The sequence below is a fragment of the Melanerpes formicivorus genome, unplaced genomic scaffold (assembly GCF_026170545.1).
Source record: "Melanerpes formicivorus ecotype bairdi unplaced genomic scaffold, bMelFor1.0.p_v2 SCAF_129, whole genome shotgun sequence".
NCBI lineage: Eukaryota > Metazoa > Chordata > Aves > Piciformes > Picidae > Melanerpes > Melanerpes formicivorus.
This window is the reverse complement of record NW_027142481.1, coordinates 209,277-227,797: the sequence shown is the minus strand read 5'-3', so window position 1 is coordinate 227,797 and position 18,521 is coordinate 209,277. Positions and strand designations below refer to the sequence as shown.

The 18,521-nt window shown below is 58.4% G+C and overlaps 1 protein-coding gene across 1 annotated transcript in view; it reads left to right on the top strand.

Annotated features, from left to right (window-relative positions):
* The window catches only part of PTPN13 (protein tyrosine phosphatase non-receptor type 13), a 157,412-nt gene that overhangs the window by 125,913 nt on the left and 12,978 nt on the right, over positions 1-18,521 (top strand). Inside the window, 4 exon segments of the mRNA XM_068168025.1 lie at positions 9,523-9,679; positions 10,751-10,927; positions 14,658-14,740; positions 17,874-17,929. Coding sequence (XP_068024126.1) covers positions 9,523-9,679; positions 10,751-10,927; positions 14,658-14,740; positions 17,874-17,929 — 473 coding nt within the window.

Here is an 18,521-nt window from a genome sequence, read left to right as displayed (position 1 = left end):
ATAGGAACAGGAGGCTTTAGCTGCTCCTGAGCACAGGATAGGAACAGGAGGCTTTAGCTGCTCCTGAGCACAGGATAGGAACAGGAGGCTTTAGCTGCTCCTGAGCACAGGATAGGAACAGGAGGCTTTAGCTGCTCCTGAGCACAGGATAGGAACAGGAGGCTTTAGCTGCTCCTGAGCACAGGATAGGAACAGGAGGCTTTAGCTGCTCCTGAGCACAGGATAGGAACAGGAGGCTTTAGCTGCTCCTGAGCACAGGATAGGAACAGGAGGCTTTAGCTGCTCCTGAGCACAGGATAGGAACAGGAGGCTTTAGCTGCTCCTGAGCAGGGCACAGGATAGGAACAGGAGGCTTTAGCTGCTCCTGAGCACAGGATAGGAACAGGAGGCTTTAGCTGCTCCTGAGCAGGGCACAGGATAGGAACAGGAGGCTTTAGCTGCTCCTGAGCAGAGGATAGGAACAGGAGGCTTTAGCTGCTCCTGAGCAGAGCACAGGATAGGAACAGGAGGCTTTAGCTGCTCCTGAGCAGAGCACAGGATAGGAACAGGAGGCTTTAGCTGCTCCTGAGCAGGGCACAGGATAGGAACAGGAGGCTTTAGCTGCTCCTGAGCAGAGCACAGGATAGGAACAGGAGGCTTTAGCTGCTCCTGAGCACAGGATAGGAACAGGAGGCTTTAGCTGCTCCTGAGCATGGCACAGGATAGGAACAGGAGGCTTTAGCTGCTCCTGAGCAGAGCACAGGATAGGAACAGGAGGCTTTAGCTGCTCCTGAGCAGGGCACAGGATAGGAACAGGAGGCTTTAGCTGCTCCTGAGCACAGGATAGGAACAGGAGGCTTTAGCTGCTCCTGAGCAGAGCACAGGATAGGAACAGGAGGCTTTAGCTGCTCCTGAGCAGGGCACAGGATAGGAACAGGAGGCTTTAGCTGCTCCTGAGCAGAGCACAGGATAGGAACAGGAGGCTTTAGCTGCTCCTGAGCAGGGCACAGGATAGGAACAGGAGGCTTTAGCTGCTCCTGAGCAGAGCACAGGATAGGAACAGGAGGCTTCAGCTGCTCCTGAGCACAGGATAGGAACAGGAGGCTTTAGCTGCTCCTGAGCAGGGCACAGGATAGGAACAGGAGGCTTTAGCTGCTCCTGAGCACAGGATAGGAACAGGAGGCTTTAGCTGCTCCTGAGCAGGGCACAGGATAGGAACAGGAGGCTTTAGCTGCTCCTGAGCACAGGATAGGAACAGGAGGCTTTAGCTGCTCCTGAGCAGGGCACAGGATAGGAACAGGAGGCTTTAGCTGCTCCTGAGCACAGGATAGGAACAGGAGGCTTTAGCTGCTCCTGAGCACAGGATAGGAACAGGAGGCTTTAGCTGCTCCTGAGCACAGGATAGGAACAGGAGGCTTTAGCTGCTCCTGAGCAGGGCACAGGATAGGAACAGGAGGCTTTAGCTGCTCCTGAGCACAGGATAGGAACAGGAGGCTTTAGCTGCTCCTGAGCAGGGCACAGGATAGGAACAGGAGGTTTTAGCTGCTCCTGAGCACAGGATAGGAACAGGAGGCTTTAGCTGCTCCTGAGCAGAGCACAGGATAGGAACAGGAGGCTTTAGCTGCTCCTGAGCACAGGATAGGAACAGGAGGCTTTAGCTGCTCCTGAGCAGGGCACAGGATAGGAACAGGAGGTTTTAGCTGCTCCTGAGCACAGGATAGGAACAGGAGGCTTTAGCTGCTCCTGAGCAGAGCACAGGATAGGAACAGGAGGCTTTAGCTGCTCCTGAGCAGAGCACAGGATAGGAACAGGAGGCTTTAGCTGCTCCTGAGCACAGGATAGGAACAGGAGGCTTTAGCTGCTCCTGAGCAGAGCACAGGATAGGAACAGGAGGCTTTAGCTGCTCCTGAGCAGAGCACAGGATAGGAACAGGAGGCTTTAGCTGCTCCTGAGCAGAGCACAGGATAGGAACAGGAGGCTTTAGCTGCTCCTGAGCAGAGCACAGGATAGGAACAGGAGGCTTTAGCTGCTCCTGAGCACAGGATAGGAACAGGAGGCTTTAGCTGCTCCTGAGCACAGGATAGGAACAGGAGGCTTTAGCTGCTCCTGAGCAGGGCACAGGATAGGAACAGGAGGCTTTAGCTGCTCCTGAGCACAGGATAGGAACAGGAGGCTTTAGCTGCTCCTGAGCACAGGATAGGAACAGGAGGCTTTAGCTGCTCCTGAGCACAGGATAGGAACAGGAGGCTTTAGCTGCTCCTGAGCAGAGCACAGGATAGGAACAGGAGGCTTTAGCTGCTCCTGAGCACAGGATAGGAACAGGAGGCTTTAGCTGCTCCTGAGCAGAGCACAGGATAGGAACAGGAGGCTTTAGCTGCTCCTGAGCAGGGCACAGGATAGGAACAGGAGGTTTTAGCTGCTCCTGAGCACAGGATAGGAACAGGAGGCTTTAGCTGCTCCTGAGCAGAGCACAGGATAGGAACAGGAGGCTTTAGCTGCTCCTGAGCAGAGCACATTATAGGAACAGGAGGCTTTAGCTGCTCCTGAGCACAGGATAGGAACAGGAGGCTTTAGCTGCTCCTGAGCAGGGCACAGGATAGGAACAGGAGGCTTTAGCTGCTCCTGAGCACAGGATAGGAACAGGAGGCTTTAGCTGCTCCTGAGCACAGGATAGGAACAGGAGGCTTTAGCTGCTCCTGAGCACAGGATAGGAACAGGAGGCTTTAGCTGCTCCTGAGCAGGGCACAGGATAGGAACAGGAGGCTTTAGCTGCTCCTGAGCAGAGCACAGGATAGGAACAGGAGGCTTTAGCTGCTCCTGAGCACAGGATAGGAACAGGAGGCTTTAGCTGCTCCTGAGCACAGGATAGGAACAGGAGGCTTTAGCTGCTCCTGAGCACAGGATAGGAACAGGAGGCTTTAGCTGCTCCTGAGCACAGGATAGGAACAGGAGGCTTTAGCTGCTCCTGAGCACAGGATAGGAACAGGAGGCTTTAGCTGCTCCTGAGCAGGGCACAGGATAGGAACAGGAGGCTTTAGCTGCTCCTGAGCACAGGATAGGAACAGGAGGCTTTAGCTGCTCCTGAGCAGGGCACAGGATAGGAACAGGAGGCTTCAGCTGCTCCTGAGCACAGGATAGGAACAGGAGGCTTTAGCTGCTCCTGAGCAGAGCACAGGATAGGAACAGGAGGCTTTAGCTGCTCCTGAGCACAGGATAGGAACAGGAGGCTTTAGCTGCTCCTGAGCAGAGCACAGGATAGGAACAGGAGGCTTTAGCTGCTCCTGAGCAGAGCACAGGATAGGAACAGGAGGCTTTAGCTGCTCCTGAGCAGAGCACAGGATAGGAACAGGAGGCTTTAGCTGCTCCTGAGCAGAGGATAGGAACAGGAGGCTTTAGCTGCTCCTGAGCACAGGATAGGAACAGGAGGCTTTAGCTGCTCCTGAGCAGGGCACAGGATAGGAACAGGAGGCTTTAGCTGCTCCTGAGCAGGGCACAGGATAGGAACAGGAGGCTTTAGCTGCTCCTGAGCACAGGATAGGAACAGGAGGCTTTAGCTGCTCCTGAGCAGAGCACAGGATAGGAACAGGAGGCTTTAGCTGCTCCTGAGCAGGGCACAGGATAGGAACAGGAGGCTTTAGCTGCTCCTGAGCACAGGATAGGAACAGGAGGCTTTAGCTGCTCCTGAGCACAGGATAGGAACAGGAGGCTTTAGCTGCTCCTGAGCAGGGCACAGGATAGGAACAGGAGGCTTCAGCTGCTCCTGAGCACAGGATAGGAACAGGAGGCTTTAGCTGCTCCTGAGCAGAGCACAGGATAGGAACAGGAGGCTTTAGCTGCTCCTGAGCAGGGCACAGGATAGGAACAGGAGGCTTTAGCTGCTCCTGAGCAGAGCACAGGATAGGAACAGGAGGCTTTAGCTGCTCCTGAGCACAGGATAGGAACAGGAGGCTTTAGCTGCTCCTGAGCACAGGATAGGAACAGGAGGCTTTAGCTGCTCCTGAGCACAGGATAGGAACAGGAGGCTTTAGCTGCTCCTGAGCAGGGCACAGGATAGGAACAGGAGGCTTTAGCTGCTCCTGAGCAGGGCACAGGATAGGAACAGGAGGCTTTAGCTGCTCCTGAGCACAGGATAGGAACAGGAGGCTTTAGCTGCTCCTGAGCAGGGCACAGGATAGGAAGAGGAGGCTTTAGCTGCTCCTGAGCAGAGCACAGGATAGGAACAGGAGGCTTTAGCTGCTCCTGAGCACAGGATAGGAACAGGAGGCTTTAGCTGCTCCTGAGCAGAGGATAGGAACAGGAGGCTTTAGCTGCTCCTGAGCACAGGATAGGAACAGGAGGCTTTAGCTGCTCCTGAGCAGGGCACAGGATAGGAACAGGAGGCTTTAGCTGCTCCTGAGCAGAGCACAGGATAGGAACAGGAGGCTTTAGCTGCTCCTGAGCACAGGATAGGAACAGGAGGCTTTAGCTGCTCCTGAGCAGGGCACAGGATAGGAACAGGAGGCTTTAGCTGCTCCTGAGCAGAGCACAGGATAGGAACAGGAGGCTTTAGCTGCTCCTGAGCAGAGCACAGGATAGGAACAGGAGGCTTTAGCTGCTCCTGAGCACAGGATAGGAACAGGAGGCTTTAGCTGCTCCTGAGCAGAGCACAGGATAGGAACAGGAGGCTTTAGCTGCTCCTGAGCACAGGATAGGAACAGGAGGCTTTAGCTGCTCCTGAGCAGGGCACAGGATAGGAACAGGAGGCTTTAGCTGCTCCTGAGCAGAGCACAGGATAGGAACAGGAGGCTTTAGCTGCTCCTGAGCACAGGATAGGAACAGGAGGCTTTAGCTGCTCCTGAGCACAGGATAGGAACAGGAGGCTTTAGCTGCTCCTGAGCACAGGATAGGAACAGGAGGCTTTAGCTGCTCCTGAGCAGAGCACAGGATAGGAACAGGAGGCTTTAGCTGCTCCTGAGCACAGGATAGGAACAGGAGGCTTTAGCTGCTCCTGAGCACAGGATAGGAACAGGAGGCTTTAGCTGCTCCTGAGCACAGGATAGGAACAGGAGGCTTTAGCTGCTCCTGAGCACAGGATAGGAACAGGAGGCTTTAGCTGCTCCTGAGCAGGGCACAGGATAGGAACAGGAGGCTTTAGCTGCTCCTGAGCAGGGCACAGGATAGGAACAGGAGGCTTTAGCTGCTCCTGAGCACAGGATAGGAACAGGAGGCTTTAGCTGCTCCTGAGCACAGGATAGGAACAGGAGGCTTTAGCTGCTCCTGAGCACAGGATAGGAACAGGAGGCTTTAGCTGCTCCTGAGCAGAGCACAGGATAGGAACAGGAGGCTTTAGCTGCTCCTGAGCACAGGATAGGAACAGGAGGCTTTAGCTGCTCCTGAGCAGGGCACAGGATAGGAACAGGAGGCTTTAGCTGCTCCTGAGCAGAGCACAGGATAGGAACAGGAGGCTTTAGCTGCTCCTGAGCACAGGATAGGAACAGGAGGCTTTAGCTGCTCCTGAGCAGAGCACAGGATAGGAACAGGAGGCTTTAGCTGCTCCTGAGCAGAGCACAGGATAGGAACAGGAGGCTTTAGCTGCTCCTGAGCACAGGATAGGAACAGGAGGCTTTAGCTGCTCCTGAGCAGAGCACAGGATAGGAACAGGAGGCTTTAGCTGCTCCTGAGCACAGGATAGGAACAGGAGGCTTTAGCTGCTCCTGAGCAGAGCACAGGATAGGAACAGGAGGCTTTAGCTGCTCCTGAGCACAGGATAGGAACAGGAGGCTTTAGCTGCTCCTGAGCACAGGATAGGAACAGGAGGCTTTAGCTGCTCCTGAGCACAGGATAGGAACAGGAGGCTTTAGCTGCTCCTGAGCACAGGATAGGAACAGGAGGCTTTAGCTGCTCCTGAGCACAGGATAGGAACAGGAGGCTTTAGCTGCTCCTGAGCACAGGATAGGAACAGGAGGCTTTAGCTGCTCCTGAGCAGGGCACAGGATAGGAACAGGAGGCTTTAGCTGCTCCTGAGCACAGGATAGGAACAGGAGGCTTTAGCTGCTCCTGAGCACAGGATAGGAACAGGAGGCTTTAGCTGCTCCTGAGCAGAGCACAGGATAGGAACAGGAGGCTTTAGCTGCTCCTGAGCAGGGCACAGGATAGGAACAGGAGGCTTTAGCTGCTCCTGAGCAGAGCACAGGATAGGAACAGGAGGCTTTAGCTGCTCCTGAGCAGGGCACAGGATAGGAACAGGAGGCTTTAGCTGCTCCTGAGCACAGGATAGGAACAGGAGGCTTTAGCTGCTCCTGAGCAGAGCACAGGATAGGAACAGGAGGCTTTAGCTGCTCCTGAGCACAGGATAGGAACAGGAGGCTTTAGCTGCTCCTGAGCACAGGATAGGAACAGGAGGCTTTAGCTGCTCCTGAGCAGAGCACAGGATAGGAACAGGAGGCTTTAGCTGCTCCTGAGCAGGGCACAGGATAGGAACAGGAGGCTTTAGCTGCTCCTGAGCAGAGCACAGGATAGGAACAGGAGGCTTTAGCTGCTCCTGAGCAGAGCACAGGATAGGAACAGGAGGCTTTAGCTGCTCCTGAGCACAGGATAGGAACAGGAGGCTTTAGCTGCTCCTGAGCACAGGATAGGAACAGGAGGCTTTAGCTGCTCCTGAGCACAGGATAGGAACAGGAGGCTTTAGCTGCTCCTGAGCACAGGATAGGAACAGGAGGCTTTAGCTGCTCCTGAGCACAGGATAGGAACAGGAGGCTTTAGCTGCTCCTGAGCAGGGCACAGGATAGGAACAGGAGGCTTTAGCTGCTCCTGAGCAGAGCACAGGATAGGAACAGGAGGCTTTAGCTGCTCCTGAGCACAGGATAGGAACAGGAGGCTTTAGCTGCTCCTGAGCACAGGATAGGAACAGGAGGCTTTAGCTGCTCCTGAGCACAGGATAGGAACAGGAGGCTTTAGCTGCTCCTGAGCACAGGATAGGAACAGGAGGCTTTAGCTGCTCCTGAGCAGGGCACAGGATAGGAACAGGAGGCTTTAGCTGCTCCTGAGCACAGGATAGGAACAGGAGGCTTTAGCTGCTCCTGAGCACAGGATAGGAACAGGAGGCTTTAGCTGCTCCTGAGCACAGGATAGGAACAGGAGGCTTTAGCTGCTCCTGAGCAGGGCACAGGATAGGAACAGGAGGCTTTAGCTGCTCCTGAGCACAGGATAGGAACAGGAGGCTTTAGCTGCTCCTGAGCACAGGATAGGAACAGGAGGCTTTAGCTGCTCCTGAGCAGAGCACAGGATAGGAACAGGAGGCTTTAGCTGCTCCTGAGCAGGGCACAGGATAGGAACAGGAGGCTTTAGCTGCTCCTGAGCAGAGCACAGGATAGGAACAGGAGGCTTTAGCTGCTCCTGAGCACAGGATAGGAACAGGAGGCTTTAGCTGCTCCTGAGCAGAGCACAGGATAGGAACAGGAGGCTTTAGCTGCTCCTGAGCACAGGATAGGAACAGGAGGCTTTAGCTGCTCCTGAGCACAGGATAGGAACAGGAGGCTTTAGCTGCTCCTGAGCACAGGATAGGAACAGGAGGCTTTAGCTGCTCCTGAGCAGAGCACAGGATAGGAACAGGAGGCTTTAGCTGCTCCTGAGCAGGGCACAGGATAGGAACAGGAGGCTTTAGCTGCTCCTGAGCACAGGATAGGAACAGGAGGCTTTAGCTGCTCCTGAGCACAGGATAGGAACAGGAGGCTTTAGCTGCTCCTGAGCACAGGATAGGAACAGGAGGCTTTAGCTGCTCCTGAGCACAGGATAGGAACAGGAGGCTTTAGCTGCTCCTGAGCAGGGCACAGGATAGGAACAGGAGGCTTTAGCTGCTCCTGAGCACAGGATAGGAACAGGAGGCTTTAGCTGCTCCTGAGCACAGGATAGGAACAGGAGGCTTTAGCTGCTCCTGAGCAGGGCACAGGATAGGAACAGGAGGCTTTAGCTGCTCCTGAGCAGGGCACAGGATAGGAACAGGAGGCTTTAGCTGCTCCTGAGCACAGGATAGGAACAGGAGGCTTTAGCTGCTCCTGAGCACAGGATAGGAACAGGAGGCTTTAGCTGCTCCTGAGCAGAGCACAGGATAGGAACAGGAGGCTTTAGCTGCTCCTGAGCAGAGCACAGGATAGGAACAGGAGGCTTTAGCTGCTCCTGAGCAGGGCACAGGATAGGAACAGGAGGCTTTAGCTGCTCCTGAGCACAGGATAGGAACAGGAGGCTTTAGCTGCTCCTGAGCACAGGATAGGAACAGGAGGCTTTAGCTGCTCCTGAGCAGAGCACAGGATAGGAACAGGAGGCTTTAGCTGCTCCTGAGCAGGGCACAGGATAGGAACAGGAGGCTTTAGCTGCTCCTGAGCAGAGCACAGGATAGGAACAGGAGGCTTTAGCTGCTCCTGAGCAGGGCACAGGATAGGAACAGGAGGCTTTAGCTGCTCCTGAGCAGGGCACAGGATAGGAACAGGAGGCTTTAGCTGCTCCTGAGCAGAGCACAGGATAGGAACAGGAGGCTTTAGCTGCTCCTGAGCAGGGCACAGGATAGGAACAGGAGGCTTTAGCTGCTCCTGAGCACAGGATAGGAACAGGAGGCTTTAGCTGCTCCTGAGCACAGGATAGGAACAGGAGGCTTTAGCTGCTCCTGAGCACAGGATAGGAACAGGAGGCTTTAGCTGCTCCTGAGCAGAGCACAGGATAGGAACAGGAGGCTTTAGCTGCTCCTGAGCAGAGCACAGGATAGGAACAGGAGGCTTTAGCTGCTCCTGAGCAGAGCACAGGATAGGAACAGGAGGCTTTAGCTGCTCCTGAGCACAGGATAGGAACAGGAGGCTTTAGCTGCTCCTGAGCAGGGCACAGGATAGGAACAGGAGGCTTTAGCTGCTCCTGAGCACAGGATAGGAACAGGAGGCTTTAGCTGCTCCTGAGCACAGGATAGGAACAGGAGGCTTTAGCTGCTCCTGAGCACAGGATAGGAACAGGAGGCTTTAGCTGCTCCTGAGCAGAGCACAGGATAGGAACAGGAGGCTTTAGCTGCTCCTGAGCACAGGATAGGAACAGGAGGCTTTAGCTGCTCCTGAGCAGAGCACAGGATAGGAACAGGAGGCTTTAGCTGCTCCTGAGCAGAGCACAGGATAGGAACAGGAGGCTTTAGCTGCTCCTGAGCAGAGCACAGGATAGGAACAGGAGGCTTTAGCTGCTCCTGAGCACAGGATAGGAACAGGAGGCTTTAGCTGCTCCTGAGCAGGGCACAGGATAGGAACAGGAGGCTTTAGCTGCTCCTGAGCACAGGATAGGAACAGGAGGCTTTAGCTGCTCCTGAGCAGAGCACAGGATAGGAACAGGAGGCTTTAGCTGCTCCTGAGCAGAGCACAGGATAGGAACAGGAGGCTTTAGCTGCTCCTGAGCACAGGATAGGAACAGGAGGCTTTAGCTGCTCCTGAGCACAGGATAGGAACAGGAGGGTTGATTGCTTTTATTGTAGAGGATTGAAGTTCTCAGTGCTGCTTGCTGACCTTTTAGGGTTCACTTGTCCTGTTCTCCCCTTAGCTGAATGGCAGTGGCACCCTAGGAGCTCCTCAGGCCCACCCAGACAACCACTTCCCCCTCCCTGAAGGGCTTCTGGATCTCTCAGCCCCTGCAGATGCTCCTTCTCTTGGCATTCCCAACCAAGACCCAGAGCTCTCCAGGCAGTGTGCCAAAGCAGGTAAGGAGGGGTGAGGTGGGGGCAGCAGTGCTGAGGCTCTGCTGGGAGCAGCTCAGTGCTGGCCAGGCTGCAGTGGGGCAGTGTCAGGCTGGCAGTCAGGTGTGCATGGCCAGCTCCAGCTGCTGTGCTCTGCTGGAGGCTGGGGGTTGCTGCTGGCAGGAGCTCTGTGGGCTGGGGGTTCTGTGTTAGGAATGGAGGAAAGCCAAGTGCTGAGCTGGGGCTTGGCCTCTTCTCCCTAGCAGCAGAGAGGCAATGGCCTGAACTCAAACTGCAGCTGGGGGGGTAGGGTGAGGGAGCTGGGGTTGGTTAGTCTGGAGAAGGCCTCATGAGGGGAGACCTCCCTGTTCTCTGCAGCTCCCTGAGAGGAGGCTGCAGTGAGGCTGATGTTGGCCTCCCCTGAGTAACACTGAGGAGCTGGAGCAGGGCCAGGGAAGGGCAAGAAAGGTGGGGAAGGGTGTGGAGAAGAGGGCTGGGGAGGAGCAGCTGAGGGAGCTGGGGGTGGGGAGTGTGGAGCAGAGGAGGCTGAGGGAGACCTCCTTGCTCTCTGCAGCTCCCTGAGAGGAGGCTGCAGCCAGGGGGGGTTGGGCTCTGCTCCCCAGGCTCAGGTGATAGAAGCAGAGGCAATGTCCTGAACTTGTGCCAGGGGAGGCTTAGGTTGGAGAGAAGGAAGAATTTCTCTGCTGCCAGAGTGGTCAGGGCTTGGCAGAGGCTGCCCAGGGAGGTGGTGGAGTCCCCATGGCTGGAGGGGTTGCAGCAAGCTGTGGCTGTGGCCCTTGGGGCCAGGGTTTGGTGGCCATGGTGGGGCTGGGTTGGAGGTTGAGCTGGGTGAGCCTGGAGGCCTTTCCCAGCCCCAACACTTCCATGATCCTGCTTGGTGGCCATGGTGGGGTTGGGTTGAAGGTTGAACTCTGTGATCTCAGAGAGCTTTTCCACCCCACCCAACTCCTTGGCACTCTGAGAGCTGCCAGTAGTGCCCCTGGGATCTGCCCCTTGCATGCTGATTTCCACCCCCACCCCAAAGCATCCTTGCTGCCAGGGCTTCCATCCCCATTTGCTGCTGTTTCTCTGCAGAAGCAGAGCCTCCAGAGGATGACTCCTATGATGAGGATGACCACGATGAAGTTGTGCAGTACCTGCTGGATGTGGTGGATGAGGAGGCCCAGAACCTCTTGAACCGCAGCAGTGAGGCTCCAGAGGGGCAGAACCTCCTCCAGCTCAGGAGGGCTGCAGCCAGAGACCCCCTGCCAGGTACCCTGAGCCATGCCACAAGGTAGCCAGGCAGAGCAAACCACCCTGGGGCAAGGAGGTGGCCAGAGAGCAGCTGCCTGGGCAGGAGGGAGAGCTGGGAGCTGATGGGAGCTGAGAGTGCCCTGAGCACAGCACAGCCCAGCTCTGATGTGAGCAGCTGGAAGTGCCCTGGGGCAGGGATCTCACCCCTGAGCTGTCCCTGGGGTGCAGCTGATGCTGTTGGAGGGTCCTGGGTCAAGAGGACTGCATCCAGAGACCCCCTGCCAGGTACCCTGAGCCATGCCACAAGGAAGCCAGGCTGTGCAAACCACCCTGGGGCAAGGAGGTGGCCAGAGGGCAGCTGCCTGGGCAGGAGGGAGAGCTGGCCTGGAGTGATGGGAGTTCAGAGTGCCCTGAGCACAGCACAGGCAGGAGGCCAGCTCTGATGTGAGCAGCTGGAAGTGCCCTGGGGCAGGGATCTCACCCCTGAGCTGTCCCTGGGGTGCAGCTGATGCTGTTGGAGGGTCCTGGGTCAAGAGGGCTGCATCCAGAGACCCCTGCCAGGTAACCTGAGCCATGCCACAAGGAAGCCAGGCTGAGCAAACCACCCTGGGGCAAGGAGGTGGCCAGAGGGCAGCTGCCTGGGCAGGAGGGAGAGCTGGGAGCTGATGGGAGCTGAGAGTGCCCTGAGCACAGCACAGCCCAGCTCTGATGTGAGCAGCTGGAAGTGCCCTGGGGCAGGGGATCTCAGTGCTGAGTGGTCCCTGGGGTGCAGCTGATGCTGTTGGAGGGTCCTGGGTCAAGAGGACTGCATCCAGAGACCCCTGCCAGGTACCCTGAGCCCTGCCACAAGGAAGCCAGGCTGTGCAAACCACCCTGGGGCAAGGAGGTGGCCAGAGGGCAGCTGCCTGGGCAGGAGGGAGAGCTGGCCTGGAGTGATGGGAGTTCAGAGTGCCCTGAGCACAGCACAGGCAGGAGGCCAGCTCTGATGTGAGCAGCTGGAAGTGCCCTGGGGCAGGGATCTCACCCCTGAGCTGTCCCTGGGGTGCAGCTGATGCTGTTGGAGGGTCCTGGGTCAAGAGGACTGCATCCAGAGACCCCCTGCCAGGTACCCTGAGCCATGCCACAAGGAAGCCAGGCTGAGCAAACCACCCTGGGGCAAGGAGGTGGCCAGAGGGCAGCTGCCTGGGCAGCTCAGAGTGCCCTGAGCACAGCACAGGCAGGAGGCCAGCTCTGATGTGAGCAGCTGGAAGTGCCCTGGGGCAGAGGATCTCATCCCTGAGCTGTCCCTGGGGTGCAGCTGATGCTGTTGGAGGGTCCTGGCTCTGCAGCTGCAGCCCCCTGGAGCTGCTGAGGTGTTTCAGCAGCAGGCAGTTGGCACCAAGCTGGGAGGAGTGGCTGCCAGACCAGCAGGCCTGGGGCAGAGGACAGCCTCATGAGGTGCAGCAAGGGCAGGTGGAGAGTGCTGCAGCTGGGGAGGAGCAGCAGCAGGCACCAGTGGAGGTCAGAGGTTGGCCTGCTGGCAAGCAGCTCCATGGAGAAGGAGCTTGCAGGAAGCTCTCCATGGGCCAGCAAGGAGCCCTTGTGGCCAGCAAGGCCAGTGGCATCCTGGGCTGCATGAGGAGTGAGGCCAGCAGGGCAGGGGAGCTTCTCCTCCCTCTGCTCTGCCCTGGGGAGGCCACACTGGCAGTGTTATGTCCAGCTGTGGGCTGCCCAGCTCAAGGGGGATCAGGGAGCTGCTGGAGAGAGGCCAAGGCAGGCTGTGAGGATGAGGAAGGTCTGGAAGATGTCTGGTGAGGAGAGGCTGAGAGCCCTGGGGGTGGTTAGCCTGGAGAGGAGAAGGCTCCCAGGAGACCTTCTGGTGGCCTTCCAGGATCTGCCCCCTGCTCCCCCCCAAGAAGGCTGGGAAGAGAAAGAGCATCAGGGTTGTGAAGCAGAGGCTGGGAAGTCATGAGGTGGGTGGGGAGCAGGTGAGCAAAGGCAGCTGCAGGGATTGCTGTGTGGCTGGCTGCAAGCAGCAGGGGCCAGGCTCTGCTCAGTGCTGCCCTGGCACAGCACAAGGGGCAGGGGGCACAGACTGGGAGCCAGGAGGCTCCACCTACCCACTGTGGAGCAGGCAGAGCCTGGGGGGTTGGAGTGGTGCTGAGGTGGAAGTGATTTGGGGCTTTGGCAAAAGCCAGCAGCTCCCTGGGGAAGGAGCTGGCAGTGCTGGGGGGCAGGAAGCTCTCCATGGGCCAGCAAGGAGCCCTTGTGGCCAGCAAGGCCAATGGCATCCTGGGCTGCATGAGGAGTGAGGCCAGCAGGGCAGGGGAGCTTCTCCTCCCTCTGCTCTGCCCTGGGGAGGCCACACTGGCAGTGTTGTGTCCAGCTCTGGGCTGCCCAGCTCAAGGGGGATCAGGGAGCTGCTGGAGAGAGGCCAAGGCAGGCTGTGAGGATGAGGAAGGTCTGGAAGATGTCTGGTGAGGGGAGGCTGAGAGCCCTGGGGGTGGTTAGCCTGGAGAGGAGAAGGCTGAGAGTTGATCCTATGAATGTTTATGGACAGGTGAAGGGCTGGAGGCAGGCAGCAGAGGCCAAGCTCTTTGCAGTGCTGTCCTGGGACAGGGCAAGGGGCAGGGGACACAGACTGGAGCCCAGCAACTGCTCCACCTCAACTGAATGGCAGCAGGGCAGGGGATGGAAGGCTGAGATCTGAAGGCCTCCCCCCCTCAGCTCCTTCCTGCAGACAAAGAGGCCAGAAGCAACCCAAACCCTCCTTACCATTAGCTGTGCCTGGCCAGGGCTCAGAGCCAGCAAGGCTCTTGGACTTTGGAAGCACTGCATGGCCATCCCTAGGGAAAAGAAATGCTCAGAGAGCTTTGCAGCAAAGAGAAGCAAGCAAGCACATGGGATCAGCAGAGGCTGGGGGAGAGCTGCCCTGTGCTCTGCTGAGGCTGCTCTCAGAGCCAGCAGCTTTGGAGCATGCAGTCAGAGAGGCCAAGCACTGCTAGCTGGAACCACAGGGTGGCAGGGGGTGGAAGGGAGCCCTGCAGCTCATCCAGTCCAGGCCCCTTGCCAAGCAGCAGCACCTAGAAGGTCACCCAGGAGCACATCCAGGAGGGTGCTGAATGTCCCCAGAGATGGAGACTCCACCACCCCTGGGGGCAGCCTGCCCCAGGCCTCCCTCACCCTTACAGCACAGAAGTTCCTCCTCATCTTCAGAGGAGCTTCTGAGCTTCCACTTTGTGCCCTTCCCCCTTGTGCTGTCCCTGGGCACCACTGAGCAGAGCCTGGCCCCATCCCCCTGACCCCCACCCTTGAAGGATTGATCAGCATTGATCAGGTGCCCCTCAGGCTGCTCTGCTCCAGGCTAAGCAGCCCCAGGGCTCTCAGCCTCTCCTCCCCAGAGCTGTTCCAGTGCCCTCAGCACCTTTGGAGCCCTTTGCTCTGCCCTCTCCAGCAGTTCCCTGCCCTTGAGCTGTGCAGCCCAGAGCTGGACACAGTGCTCCAGCTGTGGCCTCAGCAGGGCAGAGCAGAGGGGCAGCAGAACCTCTCTCACCTGCTGGCCACAACTCTCCTGGATGCAGCCCAGGAGTCCCTTGGCCTCCTTGGCCACCAGGGCACACTGCTGGCTCAGGGGCTGCTGATCTGATTGTCTGAAGTGTGATGGTGCTGAGAGCTCTTTCCCAGCACCCCTGGCACCCTCTGTTGCCAGCTGGCTCCTGGGGCACCTCCTGGTTGGGTCATGCTGTGTCTACTGGTGTTCCCCCTCCAGCAGAGCTGAATGGCAAGCTGGCAGAAGACAAGGCTGAAGACACAGACTGTGATGGCTCATCCCTGCCTGAAGACCTTTCTGAGGTAGGATGGCAGCTGCCTGGCTGCTGGCTCTGCTTTCCCAGCTGCCCCTTGCACTCCTGCTCTGCCCCTTGCTGGCACAGAGCCTGGGGAGCTCACTGAGCAGCTCTGGAGGCAGCAGCTGGAGGTGGTGGCCAGACACTGAGGGTTTCACTAGTGAGTGATGATTCCAGCAGGGCTGAGCTGTGGCAGAGAGCTCTGCCCAGCACCTCCTGGCTGTTGCAGCTTTCTGTCCACTTAGGAGAGCCAAGAGTCAGGTCAGGAGAGTCAGGGCTCGAGGAGATCAGAGTCACAGAGCTGGCAGGGCTGGAAGGGAGCTCCAGGCTCAGCCAGCCCCAGCCCCCTGCCATGGGCAGGGACACCTCACACCACAGCAGCTTGCTCACAGCCACCTCCAGCCTGGCTGCAAACACCTCCAGCCAGGAGGCTTCCACCACCTCCCTGGGCAGCCTGGGCCAGGCTCTCACCACCCTCCTGCCCAACAACTTCTTCCTCACAGCCAAGCTCCAGCTCCCCACTTCTACTTCTGCTCCAGCCCCCCCACTCCTAGCCCTCCCTCACCCCCTCCAAAGTCCCTCCCCAGCTTGCTTGCAGCCCCCTGCAGCTCCTGCAAGGCCACCAGAAGGTCTCCTGGGAGCCTTCTCCTCTCCAGCCTGCACAAGCCCAACTCTCTCAGGCTGTGCTCAGAGCAGAGCAGCTCCAGCCCTCTGCTCCTCCTCCTGGCCCTGCTCTGGACACCTTCCAGCCCCTCCAGAGCCTTCCTGCCACAGAGGCTCCAGAGCTGGCCCCAGAGCTGCAGCTGTGGGCTCAGCAGAGTGGAGCAGAGGGGCAGAATCCCCTCCCTGGCCCTGCTGGCCACACTTCTCTTGCTGCAGCCCAGGCTCTGCTTGGCTCTCTGGGCTGCAAGTGCTCCCTGCTGGCTCCTGGGGAGCTTCTCCTCCCCCAGCACCCCCAAGGCCTTTCCTTCAGGGCTGCTCTCAAGCCAGTCCCTGCCCTGGGATTGCCCTGCCCCAGCTGCAGGACCTTACCCTTGGTCTGGTTGAACCTCCTGAGGCTGCCTTGGGCCCAGCCCTGCAGCCTGTCCAGGTGCCTCTGGCTGGATCCCTTCCCTCCAGGGTGTCTGCTGCAGCACACAGCTTGGTGCCCTCAGCAAAAGACCCAGCAGTGAAACTCTCTGGAGTGTGGCAGTGGAAATGTGCAGTGAGGCTGAGTCAGTCTGTAGAGGTTTTCCTGAAGGGAGGGTTGCAATCCCTTCTTCCCTGCTGGGGCTCCAGTGCCTGCTGAGGAAGGGGCAGCAGTGCCTGTGGGGAAAGCCCTGTCCTGCTCCAGAGGGCAGAGCTGGCCTGGCAGGAGCCTCAACTGCCCTCTAGCAGACCTGCTGCCCCAGGGCATCAAGGGAGGCTCCCAGCAGGGCAGAGACTGCCTTGGGACAAGGAGCTGCATGGGCTCCCTTCAGCCATCCTCAGAGCAACTCTTGGACTCCTTCTGGCCAGCAGGTTGTGTCTCAGCCCCACTCTGTCTCACTCAGCACAGCCCTGCTCAGCACTGTGCTGCTTGGAGCAATGCTCCCAGCAGAGACAGAGCCAAGGCCATGCCAAGGGAAATCCCTTTCCCCCCTCTCTCTCCCCTGCACACCCAGCAGGCAGTGCTTGGCTTCAAGCTGGGGCTCAGGACCCTGTGCTGAGCACATGCCAGCCCCATCCTCTCTGTCCCTGCCCTGGGAGGAGAGGCTGAGGCAGAGCTGGGCTTGGGCAGCCTGGAGGAGAGAAGGCTGAGGGGAGACCTCCTCCCCATGGAGCAGCACAGCAAGGGAGGCTGCCAGCAGCATGGAGACTGCCTTGGGACAAGGAGCCTCCTGGCACAGCCAAGGGGGGCTGGGGGCAAGGGACTGCTGGGGACATTCCCTTTGGGCTGCAGAGGGAGCTGGGGTTGCTCAGCCTGGAGAAGAGGAGGCTCAGGGGAGACCTTCTTGCTCTCTCCAACTCCCTGCAGGGAGGTTGGAGCCAGCTGGGGGTTGGTCTCTTCTGCCAGGCAAGCAGCAGCAGAACAAGAGGACACAGTCTCCAGCTGTGCCAGGGGAGGTTCAGGCTGGAGGGGAGGAAGAAATTCTTCTCAGCAAGAGGAAATTGGCCACTGGGATGAGCTGCCCAGGGAGGTGGTGGAGTTCCCATCCCTGGAGGTGTTTAGGCAGAGCCTGGATGAGGCCCTTGGTGCCATGGTTGAGTTGCTCAGATGGTGCTGGGTGCTGGGTTGGACTTGCTGAGCTCTGAGGTCTCTTCCAACCTGGTTAATTCTATTCCATATTGAAAATGCTTCCCCTTGAGCACAGCCAGAGACTGGAGTCACAGAATGGGTTGGCTTGGAAAGGACCTCAAAGCTCATCCAGCTCCAGCCCCCTGCCATGGGCAGGGACACCTCCCACCAGCTCAGCTTGCTCAAGGCCTCATCCAGCCTGGCCTGGAACACCTCCAGGCAGGAGGCAGCCACAGCCTCCCTGGGCAGCCTGTGCCAGAGTCTCCCCAGCCTCACTCTCAAGGATCTCTTCCTCCTCTCCACTCTCAATCTCTCCTCTCCCAGCTCCAAGCCATTGTTCCTCAGCCTGGCACTCCCAGCCCTTGGCCAGAGTCCCTCCCCAGCTCTCCTGGAGCCCCCTTAGGTCCTGGCAGCCTGCTCTGAGGTCTCCCTGCAGCCTTCTCCAGGAAGCAGTGGAGTCCCCTCCATGGGCCAGGTTCAGCCTCCTCTTGCCAGGGTGCTAGGGCCAGCTCACCTCAACTGTACTCTCCCCTAGAACAGCTGACCCAGAGGATCCCTGAGGTCCCTTCCAGCCTGGCATGCTGTGATTCATCTCATCAAGTGCTTTTAGCTCTGAAACACCCCTCACAAAAGCCCTGAGCTGGAGAAAGCTGAGGGGGTGCAGCTGCTGTGGGGTCAGAGCCTGCCTCCAGGTGCTCAGCCTGCTCCTCCTCTGCTGCTCTGCCTTAAGGAGGGGGCTGAAGGGAGAAAGGGTTTCACTCTCTGCTGCTTGGAGCTTAGCAGGGCTGAGAAACAGCCCAGGGGGTGTGCAGTGGTGGCAGCTGGCAGTGGGTGACTCTTCTGACCCTCTATGTCTTTGGCAATGTCTCTTCCCTTCCCCCAGGCAACTCAGGTCAATGGTTGTGAGGACTGCTGTGAAGGGACAGCCATGCCAGCAAGGTAAGAGCTCTGCCCTGGCCCTGCTCAGCAGCAGACCTGCAGCCAAAGCACAGCCAGCAGTGGTCCCTGGCAGCCCAGAGCCAGCTGAGTGCTGAGCTGCAGGCAGAGCAGCAGCACAGGGAGGGGATTCTGAGTGCTGAGCTGCAGGGAGAGCAGCAGCACAGGGAGGGGATTCTGAGTGCTGAGCTGCAGGGAGAGCAGCAGCACAGGGAGGGGATTCTGTGTGCTGAGCTGCAGGGAGAGCAGCAGCACAGGGAGGGGATTCTGCCCCTCTGCTCTGCTCTGCTCAGCCCCCACCTGCAGCACTGCCTCCAGCTCTGGGGCCCCCAGCACAAGAAGGACCTGGAGCTGCTGGAGAGGCTCCAGAGGAGGCCATGAAGATGATCAGAGGCTGCAGAACCTCCCCTGTGGGGCCAGGCTGGGAGAGCTGGGGCTGTTCAGCCTGGAGATGGCTCCAGGGAGACTTCAGAGCAGCCTTCCAGCACCTGAAGGGGCTCCAGGAGAGCTGGGGAGGGACTTTGGCCAAGGGCTGGGAGTGCCAGGCTGAGGAACAATGGCTTTGAGCTGGGAGAGGAGAGATTGAGAGTGGAGA